This window comes from Scyliorhinus canicula, chromosome 1 (genome assembly GCF_902713615.1).
Source record: "Scyliorhinus canicula chromosome 1, sScyCan1.1, whole genome shotgun sequence".
Classification (NCBI taxonomy): domain Eukaryota; kingdom Metazoa; phylum Chordata; class Chondrichthyes; order Carcharhiniformes; family Scyliorhinidae; genus Scyliorhinus; species Scyliorhinus canicula.
The window spans coordinates 298,913,004-298,927,364 of NC_052146.1; the positions used below are offsets into that span (position 1 = coordinate 298,913,004).

At 42.4% G+C, this 14,361-nt stretch overlaps 1 protein-coding gene across 1 annotated transcript in view; it reads right to left on the minus strand.

Annotated features, from left to right (window-relative positions):
• LOC119976058 (kinesin-like protein KIF13B) overlaps positions 1-14,361 on the minus strand; it is a 216,246-nt gene that overhangs the window by 103,826 nt on the left and 98,059 nt on the right. The window contains 2 exon segments of the mRNA XM_038816183.1: positions 1,047-1,107; positions 3,278-3,290. Of these exon segments, the coding sequence (XP_038672111.1) occupies positions 1,047-1,107; positions 3,278-3,290 (74 nt within the window).

Here is a 14,361-nt window from a genome sequence, read left to right on the forward strand (position 1 = left end):
GATGTTGGGGATGTCCAGAACGAGGGGTCATAGCCTAAGAATAAGGGGTAAGCCATTCAGGACTGAGATGAGGAAGAACGTCTTCTCTCAGAGAGTTGTGAACTTGTGGAATTCTGTTCCACGGAAAGCTGTTGGGGCCAGTTTGTTCGATATATTCAAGAGGGAGCTGGACGTGGCCCTTGCGGCTAAAGAGACCAAAGGATATAGAGAGAAACCGGGGATACTGAATTTGCATGATCAGCCATGATCATATTGAATGGTGGTGCAGACTCGAAGGGCCGAATGGTCTACTCCTGCACCTACTTTCTATGTTTCTATTTTATTTTTAAAACAGTGGTGGGAAAATGATCCTGGAACGAGAGACTAGACTTTCAACACTAGCAATTTAGCCATCCCCTTATGGGTGTTAAGGGCCAGAAAAGTGACCTTCGTAAACAACAGAGCTTGCTCAGTCCAAGGCTTTTAAGAGGTAGCCAAAGACCAAAAGGGGCACACAACCCGACCACATTCAAAATAATATTCCATTGTGCCAGCTTAATGCACGCAGACACATGCACAACCACGCACATATTTAAAGCAACAGAGAATGTCACTCAAATAATTTCAAAGTGAGATGAAAAGCCCCAGTGCAAGGCTATCACAAAGAGTACACGGCACATTTTGGTACAATACCACAGCATTTCACCTTGCTCTGCCACGCACTCGCAAATTGTTGTGAGTGCAACAGTTTCCTGACCTCAAAGATTAACAGGAGTCGGTGAAGGAGCAAGAGGATGAAGAGCCAAGTTGATAAGTCCAGAGAGCAAGTCAAGTCCAATTCTGACACCACACACTTCCGACACCACACACCCCCAACACTGGCTTACATCCCTCCGTGGTCACTGGCTCACATTCTCAAACAGTGTGACAGGCCGAGGGGCCTGAACAAGAAAGAATAACTAATAAGTAGAACTTTAGTGCCACAAGCAAAGCTTTTGCCTCTGAGAACTATAATGAGGCTCTCAATTTTACACCTGTAACATAGGTGCAGAATAGATGCAACATACCTGCATACTTCTCCTTAACGGACTCATCCATTGACCAGAAACAGTGATCGTATGCAAACACCTAGATACAAAAAGGGTAAGAACTCACCATCCCTTTCCAATAGCAATTTAAAGGAAAAATACTTGGGAGACTTTTGTAAAATGAGATTAGATATGATGCATACAGGACTATAAAAATCTGCAAATTAAACATTTTATTTTAAATAAACAGAATGCATTTCAGTTGGAAGTTATAACTCTGGATTTTCATTCCAGTACTGATGAAGGGTCCAAACTGAAACACTATCATATCTCTCCTCTCTCTCTTAAGCTGATTAAACTGCTCTGTTGCACACGTTTTGTAGTTCTTAATGCAATGTCCACAATTATTTTCTTTTCATTCCAAAATAGCCCATCTTGGCTACAATTCCCCACCACTTTAATAATCAATTTGATAGACAACAGGTCAATTGAATCAGATTGCTCTCATCTTTTATCGAGAGAACTATCTTCAGTTATTAAATAAGAGGCGTGTTCACAAAAATCACATCAGAAGTTCAGAACAAAATTTTCGTTGTACAGTATTAACAATTGCCACTAGAGAGCTCACAAACTTGAAGCCCTAGCCAAAAAGTTAATGTCAGCTTGAGTATAAATACATTTTAAACACACATCTAGTATAATTTGCACAAGCAGAACCTCAAGGTCATCATATAGACCTTACAGACTCTAACACCATTTATCCTGTCCACATCATAAAACTGAAAAACATTTTCTCCCTTACATTGCATTATGTAAAACTGTCAACCTCAAGTAATGTCAGAAAACCTTTCTTAAATAAATTTGGAGTACCCAATTACTTTTTTTTTTCCAATTAAGGGGCAATTTAGCATGGCCAATCCACCCCCCTGCACATCTTTGGGTTGTGGGGGGTGAAACCCACGCAGGCACAGGGAGAATGTGCAAACTCCACACGGACAGTGACCCAGGGCCGGGATCGAACCCCGGTCTTCAGCGCTGTGAGGCAGCAGTGCTAACCATTGCACCACCGTGCCGCCTCAATGTCAGAAAACCTACAGAGAAATAGCCATTTAGCTTACCAAAGCTAGGATACCTAAAAGCAAATACAAGCGGGAATTAAAAATAAATAAATTTAGAGTTCCCAATTAAATTTTTCCAATTAAGCGGCAATTTAGCGTGTTCAATCCACCTACCTTGCACATCTGTATGTTGTGGGGGCGAAACCCATGCAAACACAGGGAGAATGTGCAAACTCCATATGGACAGTGACCCAGAGCCTTGGATCTCGGCGCCGTGAGACTGCAGTGCTAACCACTGCGCCACCGTGCTGCCCTCACAAGTGGGAATTTAATATTTGGATGCAGGCATTCAACAATATATCACCCGAACTTCAACCAGTATCCAATCTATACTAGTCACATAGGCATGAAATAACAGGTAACCTTACCATCCATCAACAATCCCCATCATTATACACTCTACTCTCACTTAATTCCCCCAGTAAGTTTTTTAAAAATTTAGAGTACCCAATTTTTTTTTTTCCAATTATGGGCCAATTATAATAATAATCTTTATTGTCACAAGTAGGCTTATATTAACACTGCAAAGAAGTTACTGTGAAAAGCCCCTAGTCGCCACATTCCAGCGCCTATACACAGAGGGAGAATTCAGAATGTCCAATTCATCTGACAGCACGTCTTTTGGGACTTGTGGGAGGAAACCGGAGCACCCGGAGGAAACCCACGCAGACACGGGGAGAACGTGCAGACTCCATGCAGGCAGTGACCCAAACTGGGAATCGAACCTGGGACCCTGGAGCTGTGAAGCAACAGTGCTACCCACTGTGCTACCGTGCTGCCCACAATTTAGTGTGGCCAATCCACCTTTGGGTTGTGGGGGTGAGACCCATGCAGACACGGGGAGAATGTGCAAACTCCACACGGACAGTGGCCGGGGCCAAACCCGGGTCCTCAGCACCATGAGACAGTAGTGCTAAACACTGCGCCACCATGCCGCCCCTCCCCTAGTAAGTTTAAAGATTTGGTATTTAGATTGGGATATCGGGCACATCATTTTTTATGCCAAAATATTCAGCAACTCAGGATGGACAATAAATGCTGATTTTGCATGATAATTATTTTTTTTAAATATGGCACAGAATGCATAGTAACCCTCCATCTCTCTACTGCTTACCAGCAGCAAACACAAAAGAAACACAAATTTCAACCTACCTTTGGCTGGCTCCTATTGTTGAATCATGATATCCATATTTTTGGAAGAAAACCCCAAATGGAAAGAAAAAGGGAAAAAAGTTTTGATTATAGTTTGCTATAAAAATTAGCTTAAAATTACAGAATGAAAACGGAGCACAGAAGGCAGCTGAAATGCTTTCAGTCTTAAGGCAGTATTACTCTTGAGCTGACCACAAGGGAGTCATGGAAGAGGAAATCAATTTTCATCACTGGCAATGGCGCCAGCAGCGTGGGTTCAATTCCCATACAAACCATGGAGGCCCCACCTTCCCCCTCACCTGAGGTGTGTTGATCCTCAAATTAAACCACCTCCCTCACAAAGGGGAAAGCAGGATATTGTCATCTGGGACTATGGCAACTTTACTTTACCTATAGAGGATGTAGTAAACTACAAGAGCAAAGTTTAAACTAAAACCAGTGATCAATCCCCCCCAAAAATGAAGCCAACTTCCCAAAAATATTTTGTTCAATCAGTATATCCTATTTAAATCATTTATGACTTGGGTTATTTTGTTACGTCCTTGAAAAACATGACAGTGTTACTTTGATAGACATGCTGCATTTCCCATTGAATATTTTAACAAAGGTCACAGTTTTTTTTTATTCCCTTGAACAATTATGTGGTTTGCTAAATATTCTGAAAATCATTCACAAAAATGTGCAACAAAATGAATCTCAAAAAATTTATGGATGAGTGATAATTATTCCTGTTCTGTCCAGTCCTGGTTTTCATTATTGCTTGCAAATACTTCAGTGATGAACAGAGGGCCCCAGTGCACTCTGTGATTTATACTGCATTTATACCAAGGTAGATTAACAGCAAATAGAATATGCACCTTGAATGTTAAATTGCGCAACACATTTGGTTGCAGAAAAAGTACTGTGTTGTGATAGCGGATCCATGGAGTTTTTCTAACGCATAATGGCGACCTCAGAAGGGAAAATGCAGAGAACCTTTAGTTAGGTAACAGAAAAAATTACGAGCTTTGCCCATTTAGAAAATAGTCCATGTCTCTATTCTTCCTACTAAAGTGCACAATCTCACACTTTTCTACATTGTATTCCATCTACCACTTCTTTGCGCATTCTCCTAGCCTGTCCAGGTCCTTCTGTAACCTCTCTTGCTTCCTCAACACAACCTGTACATATCTTTGTAACATCTGAAAACTTACCAACAATGCCCTCAGTTCCACACTAAATTGCCCCATAATTTGAAAAAGAATCTCAAACCTGTTGGACAAGATCAAGGGCCGAGTCTCCTGGAACCCTACCTGCCTCACTCACAGCAATATCCTCAGGTCCATGACCAAATTCAAGTTAATTAGTCTAAAGGGTGTGACTGCCTCCTGAAACACAGTGTCCATGTACCCCTCCCCCTCCCTGATGTGTCGCTGCATCCGAAGCTCAAAACCCAGCTCATCAACACTGAGCCAGAGTTCTTTAGGCAACCAACACTTACGACACGTGGTCACTGGCAGCCCTAGCTCCCACATTATGCAGGAACAACCGATCACCTGGCCGTGCACCCTATTTTATTTAATTCGGCTTTTAAAAATTTCCAGCTAGTTTTAGTCTTTCTAGTCTGTAAAATATTTCTCTACATACCTTTAATCTGAAAGCAATTTCGAAGAGCTCATACAAATTAGCAGATACTTGCCAGCTAATGAACTTACCGTTTTCCTATGACGTCACTCTTGGATCATTTTTCTAAACTTAGCTGGCTGCTCAGATGGTCACTCTCAGCTCTGCTCTTTTTAAATCTCTGCTCTGAACCACAACTTCCGCTCTTTTTAAATCTCTGCTCTGACTCTCAGCTCCCGCTCTTTTTAAATCTCCACTGCGACTTTCAGCTCCCGCTCTTTTTAAATCTCCGCTGCGACTTTCAGCTCCCGCTCTTTTTAAATCTCCGTTCTGACTCTCAGATCCTGCTCTTTTTAAATCTCTGCTCTGAATCACAACTTCTGCCCTTTTTAAATCTCCGCTCTGACTCTCAGCTCCCGCTCTTTTTAAATCACCGCTCTGGCTCTCAGCTCCCGCTCTTTTTAAAATCACCGCTCTGGCTCAGATCCCGCTCTTTTTAAATCACCGCTCTGGGTCTTAGCTCCCGCTCTTTTTAAATCTTCGCTCTGACTCAGCTCCCGCACTTTTTAAATCAGCGCTCTGACTCTCAGCTCCCGCACTTTTTAAATCTCCAATCTGGGTCTTAGCTCCCGCTCTTTCTAAATCTCCGCTCTGGGTCTTAGCTCCCGCTCTTTTTAAATCACCGCTCTGGCTCAGCTCCCGCTCTTTTTAAATCACCGCTCTGGCTCAGCTCCCGCTCTTTTTAAATCTCCGCTCTGACTCTCAGCTCCCGCTCTTTTTAAATCACCGCTCTGACTCAGCTCCTGCTCTTTTTAAATCTCCGCTCTGACTCTCAGCTCCAACTCTTTTTAAATCACCGCTCTGACTCAGCTACCGCTCTTTTTAAATCACCGCTCTGACTCTCAGCTCCCGCTCTTTTTAAATCACCGCTCCGACTCCCAGCTCCCGCTCTTTTTAAATCACCGCTCTGGCTCAGCTCCCGCTCTTTTTAAATATCCGCTCTGACTCTCAGCTCCCGCTCTTTTTAAATCTCCGCTCTGACTCTCAGCTCCCGCTCTTTTTAAATCTCCGCTCTGACTCTCAGCTCCCGCTCTTTTTAAATCTCCGATCTGGGTCTCAGCTCCTGCTCTTTTTAAATCTCCGCTCTGACTCTCAGCTCCCGTTCTTTTTAAATCTCTGCTCTGACTCAGCTCCCGCTCTTTTTAAATCACCGCTCTTTTTAAATCACCGCTCTGGGGCTTAGCTCCCGCTCTTTTAAATCTCCGCTCTGACTCTCAGCTCCCGCTCTTTTTAAATCACCGCTCTGGCTCAGCTCCCGCTCTTTTTAAATCACCGCTCTGACTCTCAGCTCCCGCTCTTTTTAAATCACCGCTCTGGCTCAGCTCCCGCTCTTTTTAAATCTCCGCTCTGACTCTCAGCTCCCGCTCTTTTTAAATCACCGCTCTGGCTCAGCTCCCGCTCTTTTTAAATCACCGCTCTGACTCTCAGCTCCCGTTCTTTAAATCTCCGCTCTGACTTTCAGCTCCCGCTCTTTTTAAATCACCAATCTGACTCAGCTCCCGCTCTTTCTAAATCTCCGCTCCGACTCTCAGCTCCCGCTCTTTCTAAATCACCGCTCGTGGTCTAAGCTCCCGCTCTTTTTAAATCACCAATCTGACTCAGCTCCCGCTCTTTCTAAATCACCGCTCTGACTCGCAGCTCCCGCTCTTTTAAATCTCCGCTCTGGGTCAGCTCCCGCTCTTTTTAAATCTCCGATCTGGGTCTTAGCTCCCGCTCTTTTTAAATCTCCGCTCTGACTCTCAGCTCCCGCTTTTTTTAAATCTCCGCTCCGACTCTCAGCTCCAGCTCTTTTTAAATCACCACTCTTGGTATTAGCTCCCGTTCTTTTTAAATCTCCTCTTGGACTCTCAGCTCACGGTCTTTTTAAATCACCGCTCCGACTCTCAGCTCCAGCTCTTTTTAAATCACCGCTCTGGGTATTAGCTCCCGTTCTTTTTAAATCTCCTCTCCGAATCTCAGCTCCCGCTCTTTTAAATCTCCGCTCTAACTCTTAATCCCGCTCTTTAAATCTCCGCTCTGACTCTCAGCTCCCGCTCTTTTTAAATCTCCGCTCCGACTCTCAGCTCCCGCTCTTTTTAAATCACCGCTCGTGGTCTAAGCTCCCGTTCTTTTTAAATCACCGCTCTGTCTCAGCTCCCGCTCTTTTTAAAATCACTGCTCCGACTCCCAGCTCCCGCTCTTTTTAAATCTCCGATCTGGGTCTTAGCTCCCTCTCTTTTTAAATCATGCTCCGACTCCCAGCTCCCGCTCTTTTTAAATCTCCGCTCTGACTCTCAGCTCCCGCTCTTTTTAAATCTCCGCTCTGACTCTCAGCTCCCGCTCTTTTTAAATCTCCGCTCTGACTCTCAGCTCCAGCTCTTTTTAAATCTCCGCTCTGACTCTCAGCTCCCGCTCTTTTTAAATCTCCGCTCTGACTCAGCTCCCGCTCTTTTTAAATCTCTGCTCCGACTCAGCTCCCGCTCTTTTTAAATCTGCGCTCTGGCTCAGCTCCCGCTCTTTTTAAATCACCGCTCTGGCTCAGCTCCCGCTCTTTTTAAATCTCCGCTCTGACTCTCAGCTCCCGCTCTTTTTAAATCACCGCTCTGACTCTCAGCCCCCTGCTCTTTAAATCTCCGCTCTGACTCTCAGCTCCCGCTCTTTAAATCACCGCTCTGACTCTCAGCTCCCGCTCTTTTTAAATCTCCGCTCTGACTCTCAGCTCCCGCTCTTTTTAAATCTCCGCTCTGACTCTCAGCTCCCGCTCTTTTTAAATCTCCGCTCTGACTCTCAGCTCCCGCTCTTTTTAAATCTCCGCTCTGACTCTCAGCTCCCGCTCTTTTTAAATCTCCGCTCTGACTCTCAGCCCCCTGCTCTTTAAATCACCGCTCTGACTCTCAGCTCCCGCTCTTTTTAAATCTCCGCTCTGACTCTCAGCTCCCGCTCTTTTTAAATCTCCGCTCTGACTCTCAGCTCCCGCTCTTTTTAAATCTCTGCTCTGACTCTCAGCTCCCGCTCTTTTTAAATCTCCGCTCTGACTCTCAGCTCCCGCTCTTTTTAAATCTCCGCTCTGACTCTCAGCTCCCGCTCTTTTTAAATCTCCGCTCTGACTCTCAGCTCCCCCTCTTTTTAAATCACCGCTCTGGGGCTTAGCTCCCGCTCTGACTCTCAGCTCCGGCTCTTTTTAAATCTCCGCTCTGGCTCAGCTCCCGCTCTTTTTAAATCACCGCTCTGACTCTCAGCTCCGGCTCTTTTTAAATCTCCGCTCTGACTCTCAGCTCCCGCTCTTTTTAAATCACCGCTCTGGCTCAGCTCCCGCTCTTTTTAAATCACCGCTCTGACTCAGCTCCCGCTCTTTTTAAATCACCGCTCTGACTCAGCTCCCGCTCTTTTTAAATCTCCGCTCTGACCCTTGGCTCCCGCTCTTTTTAAAGCTCCGCTCTGACTCTTAATCCCGCTCTTTAAATCTCCGCTCTGACTCTCAGCTATGCTCTTTTAAAATCTCCGCTATGCCTCTCAGCTCCCAATCTCCGCTCTGACTCAGCTCCCACTCTTTTCAAATATTTTTCGCTAATGTTGTCTCTTAAAACTCTTGAAACCCAGGAATTGAATTGCCCAGCTGAGCCAATTGAATGAGAATATATATCAATACATCCTTAAATTATAAAAGCTGAAAGTGACACAGAGAAAACCATTAAAATTACAGCCAATGTTGTCCGATTAAACATCTAGGTCAAGAATACGAGCTCTTCATAAATTATGCACTTGATTGAATCTATATGTTTACTTTCTAGTGCGTGATAAAGGTGCGGATGGATTATAGGAAAAGAACCAGAACGCCCACATTGTCATCACAAATTTTAAAGGCTTATGTTGTGTAAAGTGTACAGTGAAATTGATTGGATAGATTCTTAAAAGAGCCAGCACAGGCATAATGGGCTGAAAGACCTTATTCTGCGCTGTATGATTCTATGATTTTCAGTGCATTTTAGTACGGAAGAAAGGCCACAGCTGTTTTATTCTCATGTATTAAGCCACGCCATCAGATTCTGGTCTTAACCAGCTACAGAGAAGGCTGGCAAAAAGAATTCTGAAAAGAAAACCACAGCTGCTGTCACACAAGCGGCATCACAAGAACGTCAGGAGTTTTTGAACTGGGAATAACAAGTATATGAGAGAATGTAAATAAGCGGGACAATTTTTCTTTCTCCAAAAAACTAAAAAAAAACCCGGAACTTTCAAATGTTAAGTTAATAATTTACAAGACTGGTATCACCAACTCCGAGGCAAATAAAAAGCAATTTTGTTATTGAGTAACTACGGGCCACCAGCCAACTATGCTATGGCGGCAGGTCCACTTCTCTCTCATCTTTGAAACAACAATTACATCAGCAGGAAAAAAGGAATAATGGGTCACAGTCTATGCATATTTCATGCTTTTTTTAGATTAAAAAAAACAGGGGAACTTGTGCTGTTTACTGTAGGAGCTACAATGCAAAATGCATCCGATAGTCAGGTCTCAGAGCCAAACAGGACATTGTTATTGCACAATTAACCCAGTCATCATCAAGGCTAATTGAATACAGAATGCAGAAATAAGTGGACTATCTGATCCTAATTTTCACATACATGCTAGACAGAAGGTTTCTCACAATAATCATGACTATTAGAGCTTCCCACAGCATTCAATGGTCAAACCTATTAACATTAGATCTACTGGACATTAAGTAATTGGGAGAAGCTGTTTGTAAATGTGCGTGTATTAATTAATACCACCCTGTGACATGGCTTATTTTACAGCATCAACTTGGCTCAGTTAATATGAGACTCACCTCTGAGTCAGACATTGTGAATTCAAGCCCCACTCCCAAGACATAACCACATGACACATGCTAACATTACAGTGTAAATTTGCATTGTGCTTTGGATGACAGAGTAAACTATGGCCACATATCGGAGGAGTTCAGGTTCTCATTAGACATACCATCATAAAATTCAAACATAGCTGTCAAAATACTGATTAAATAAATGGCTATTGATATTGTTTATGGGATTTTTCAGCGCACAATTATGGCATGATGAAACATTTATTTATTATTCGATTTATAAAAACACTTTGTCAGATTTGGGTTCCTGCAATCGATTTGCAAAGGAAATGGAGTTAAGGTTATTTTCTGCAAGGAATGGAAAGCATAGGAAGAAAAATGAGAATTAACGATGAGTTTGAGGAACAGATCACCTGCTCACCTGAACAGGTTCACAACACTGGGCCTCACCAAAAATCGAATTTCATAATATGCGCACACTTTAAAAACTCTCTAATATACATGGGAGAATAATTGCATTTGAAGTGATATGCTTGTAGTACTTCAGTTCTGGTCAAAATAAGTGGAATTTGTATACTGCACGTTATGTTGATGCTTTGAGGGACAAGGATATGAGTCGTTCATCCTGGAGTCATTTTCTTTTGTGTATGTGAGGTAGAGATTAACCTTCCATCAGGAAAATAGCTTAATCAGTTATGTTCTTCAGCTTCCTTTTAAAATATTGTATCTGAAACTTGCCCTTTACCTCCTACTCCTATCCTACTCAAGAAAACAAAAACAAGCACCAACTGTTAGCACACTTGCACAAAACAGAGCCTTGTACTCCAAAGCATTCCTAGAATAGCTCATAATGATCATGTTCCAAAAGAGAACTTCATATTTTCTGCTGATTCACTTAATAACAAAGGATTGCAGAAAACTCACTTGTCAGTCAGAGCAATGAGCTTGGAAAGACATTGCATATCGTGACACAAGTGCTGTAATGGGAATAAAGAATCCAGGTCTCTAGATTTCACTTCCATTGCCCTGCAAGGGAAAAGGACTTCAACAAATTCTACTAAGTTATAGCTTTTGCATAGTAAAACATAAGGTGCAACTACTTGCTTCATCAAATAGTTAACTCCATTTATCCCACTCATGCACTCACATATTCCTTCCAAGGGTGTTCTATTCTGAGCTGCATGCAAAGGGCAGCTCAAGTCAACTAAACACTCATTTATTTACTACCTTCTTCCTCCACACAAGCAATGATGAGTTACACTGGAAATTATTCCTTAAGCAAATCTGATGTTCTGATGGTTGAAAACACACACTATGAGCCATAGTGCAGTTCTCATATAAGTTATATCACATTACTTGCCCTGCAGATATTATGTCCTAAAGAGGGTGTTGGTGTCCTTGGACTTCCATTGGATTTGTCCATGATTATGCTCTGTTTGGCCCCATTTCAAATGCCATCAAGTCCTGAAGGGAGACTTGAACCCAGAGCTTCTGGGCAAGAGAAAGGGATGTTACCACTGCCACACAAGATCGACTGCAGAAGGTTTACGGCACAAAGAGACCACTTTGCCTATCACGTCTGCACCAGCCAATAAAGCACCAATCTAATCCCACTTCCCAGAACTTGGCCGATCGCCCTGCAGTTTACACTTCCCAAACTACTGTTAAACCAGATCAGCACACAGCATAGCAATTTTCAACTGCCAAAAAAAAGCCATAGGATATTTTGAAAACATGAGCAATTATACATAATTGCTTGGAATAACTCACTAACATAGGGTTGGAAGCACACTGAGCTGCTAAAATGAAGGTTAGCCATGTGTATTTAAAAGCAAGGCTACCAATCAAGAACAGATACAACTGAATATATTGGGGATTGGCGGTTTGAGGCCAGGGGGTAGGAGGAAGGGAGGGAAGGCAAAAGAACCAGTAAGTCAAACACGTATCAGGAGTTCTGTAGAAAGGTCATATGGGCTCAAAACATTAACTCTGTTTCTCTCTCCACAGATACTGCCAGACCTGCTGAGTTTATATAGCATTTTTTGATTATTATCATGAATCAGAATTCCCAGTCACCCAAACCTGAGAAACAATGCTTCAGTGAAACAATTGCCAGGACCAATCAGGAGCCTCTTGATGGGCGGACGCTGCACTGAGACTCAGGGAAGAGCTCTTCAGCCACTGGGAGGAGGCGGTTGAGGAGTACCCTCGTGTTCACCTTTCCCATGGCGGAGAGTAGGAGATCCCTCTGTAATTTCCGCAGTCGTACCCGTCTCCTTTCTTGAAGATGTTAACAAGAGTGCAAAATGGAAAAAAAAGCCGTGTGTTTTATAAACCACATCAACTCCTGCAAACGGCCATTCTACACTTAATTTTTTTTATAATCTAGCAATGGGTTTCCATATAATTGCGCACAGATAGTATATAGCCTTTATACAATTGGCACAGGTCCTAAAATGGTCTGAAATACCTTTATTGTAATTATAAGACTGTTTTCCCATTTCAATATGTTAAATAACATGTGACACACTATATTTATATCGTGATTTTAACACAAAACGCATAAAGAAAATAAAAGTTGAACCAGTAAGAGAAAGATTACAAAGGGTGATCAAAAGCTGGGATCAGGGGCAGCACGGTGGCACAGTGGTTAGCATTGCTGCCTACGGCGCTGAGGACCCGGGTTCGAATCCCGACCCTGGGTCACTGTCCGTGTGGAGTTTGCACATTCTCCCCGTGTCTGCGTGGGTTTCACCCCCACAACCCAAAGATGTGCAGAGTAGGTAGATTGGCCAAACTAAATTGCCCCTTAATTGGAAAAAATAATTGGGTACTCTAAATTTATTTTTAAAAAGCTGGGATCAAAGACCAAGTGAAGAAGAAAACAAATTAACAAAACTCCACAGAATAAAACTGAGACAGCTAAAGAGTTTGTTTCCTTGTACAGGAAATGCAGAAAGAATACTGAACAGAATTACTTTAAGTCAGTCTACTTGAAGGTAGGCTTAAGAGAGTCACCCAGTTAGGTACAGCTAAGGACACACTTGAACAATCCCAATGGGGAAACCCTACCCAGTGTGACAATAAACTATTGTAAATCATTATGGTCACTGCTGACATTAAATTTAGCACATCATTTGTCTTCAATATTCTGTCAAATAGACGGAACACCTCTCCTTTAAGGGTTCTCAAACCCATTGCAGATGACAGCACAGTGACCTCAATACAATTTGTCTATTTGCTAGGGTGTGCTATTTTGAGTCCAGAAACAAGTCTGTGCAAATACTGAAATGATGAAATTAAGTAGCAACTCATGCTCTTGCACACAGTTTGTCACATGAGAAAGTTGAAGAAAGCACAAATTAAGGGTGTGGTCTTTACTAGTGGGTACTAATATCAAAGTGAAATGTCAATTTGTTCATTTGAATCCAGTCCCTCACATTTTGGTTTAAAAATGTGATTGTTCTTGATATACTCCAATCTTAAAAATAAACAGTCCCTGAAAGAACCCAGGTTTCCAGTCTGTGACTAATTTAGTTTAATCTCAGCAACGTGGTAGCATGCTTTTTTAATTCGTTCAAGGGATGAGGTCCTTCCTGCTGAGAAGTAGCAGAATTATTAGAAAATTATTTATTAAAATTTATAGAATAATTAGGAATCTGGAGTCACACGTAAACCAGGCCAGGTAAGGATGGCAGATTTAATTTCCTGAAGGATATGGTGAACCAGATGAATGATAGAGCAGGCTTGAGTGGCTAAATGATTGTCTCCTGTTCCAATTGGACAATAATTCCTTGGGGTCTGATTCTTTTCTAAATATGGGACTTCTGAGAATTATAGAATTAGGCCACTCAGCCCATAAAGGGTGCTGATATTTTCTCTCCAGGTAAGGTACTTTTCCTATTAATCTCACTCTTATAGGCAGCACGGTGGCACAGTGGTTAGCACTGCTGTCGCACGACGCCGCGGTCTCAGGTTCGATCCCGACCCCGGGTCACTGTCAGTGTGAAGTTTTCATTTTCCCCATGTTTGCGTGAGTTTCGCCCCCATAACCCAAAGATGTGCAGGGTAGGTGGATTGGCCCTTTAATTGGAAAAAAAATGAATTGGGTACTCTAAATTTATTTTAAAAAAATAATCTCAATCTTATTCCCAATAGCCTTTTGCATTCCTCTTCTTTGAGCAATTATTTATTTCCTTTGAAAATAAATGATGGATTTTAGCACACCTAACATTTTTCGTGTAATAGAATATTTTATAATGTCCTCTTTACTTAATTTCAAGCTCTTAAAATCATACTCTTTTGTTGCTGATCAGTGTCACTAACCCATTGTTATTATTCAACATTGATGATAGTTTCATGGTACCATTAGAGGTTAGCTTTCAATTCCAGATTTTTAATTTAAATTTTAACAACTGCTGTTGTTGGGATGTCCCCAGAAGATTAGGCTGGGCCTCTGGATTACTAGTCCGGCAACATGACCACTACACCATCATTCCCCCATACTGGAAGTGAGGTAGCTATAAGTATGATGACAGCTCCATTATTTTTGGGACTCTTGAACAGACTCCATTAACAGAGCACCTATTTTGACAAATCTGCTAACAATGTTTTACGCTG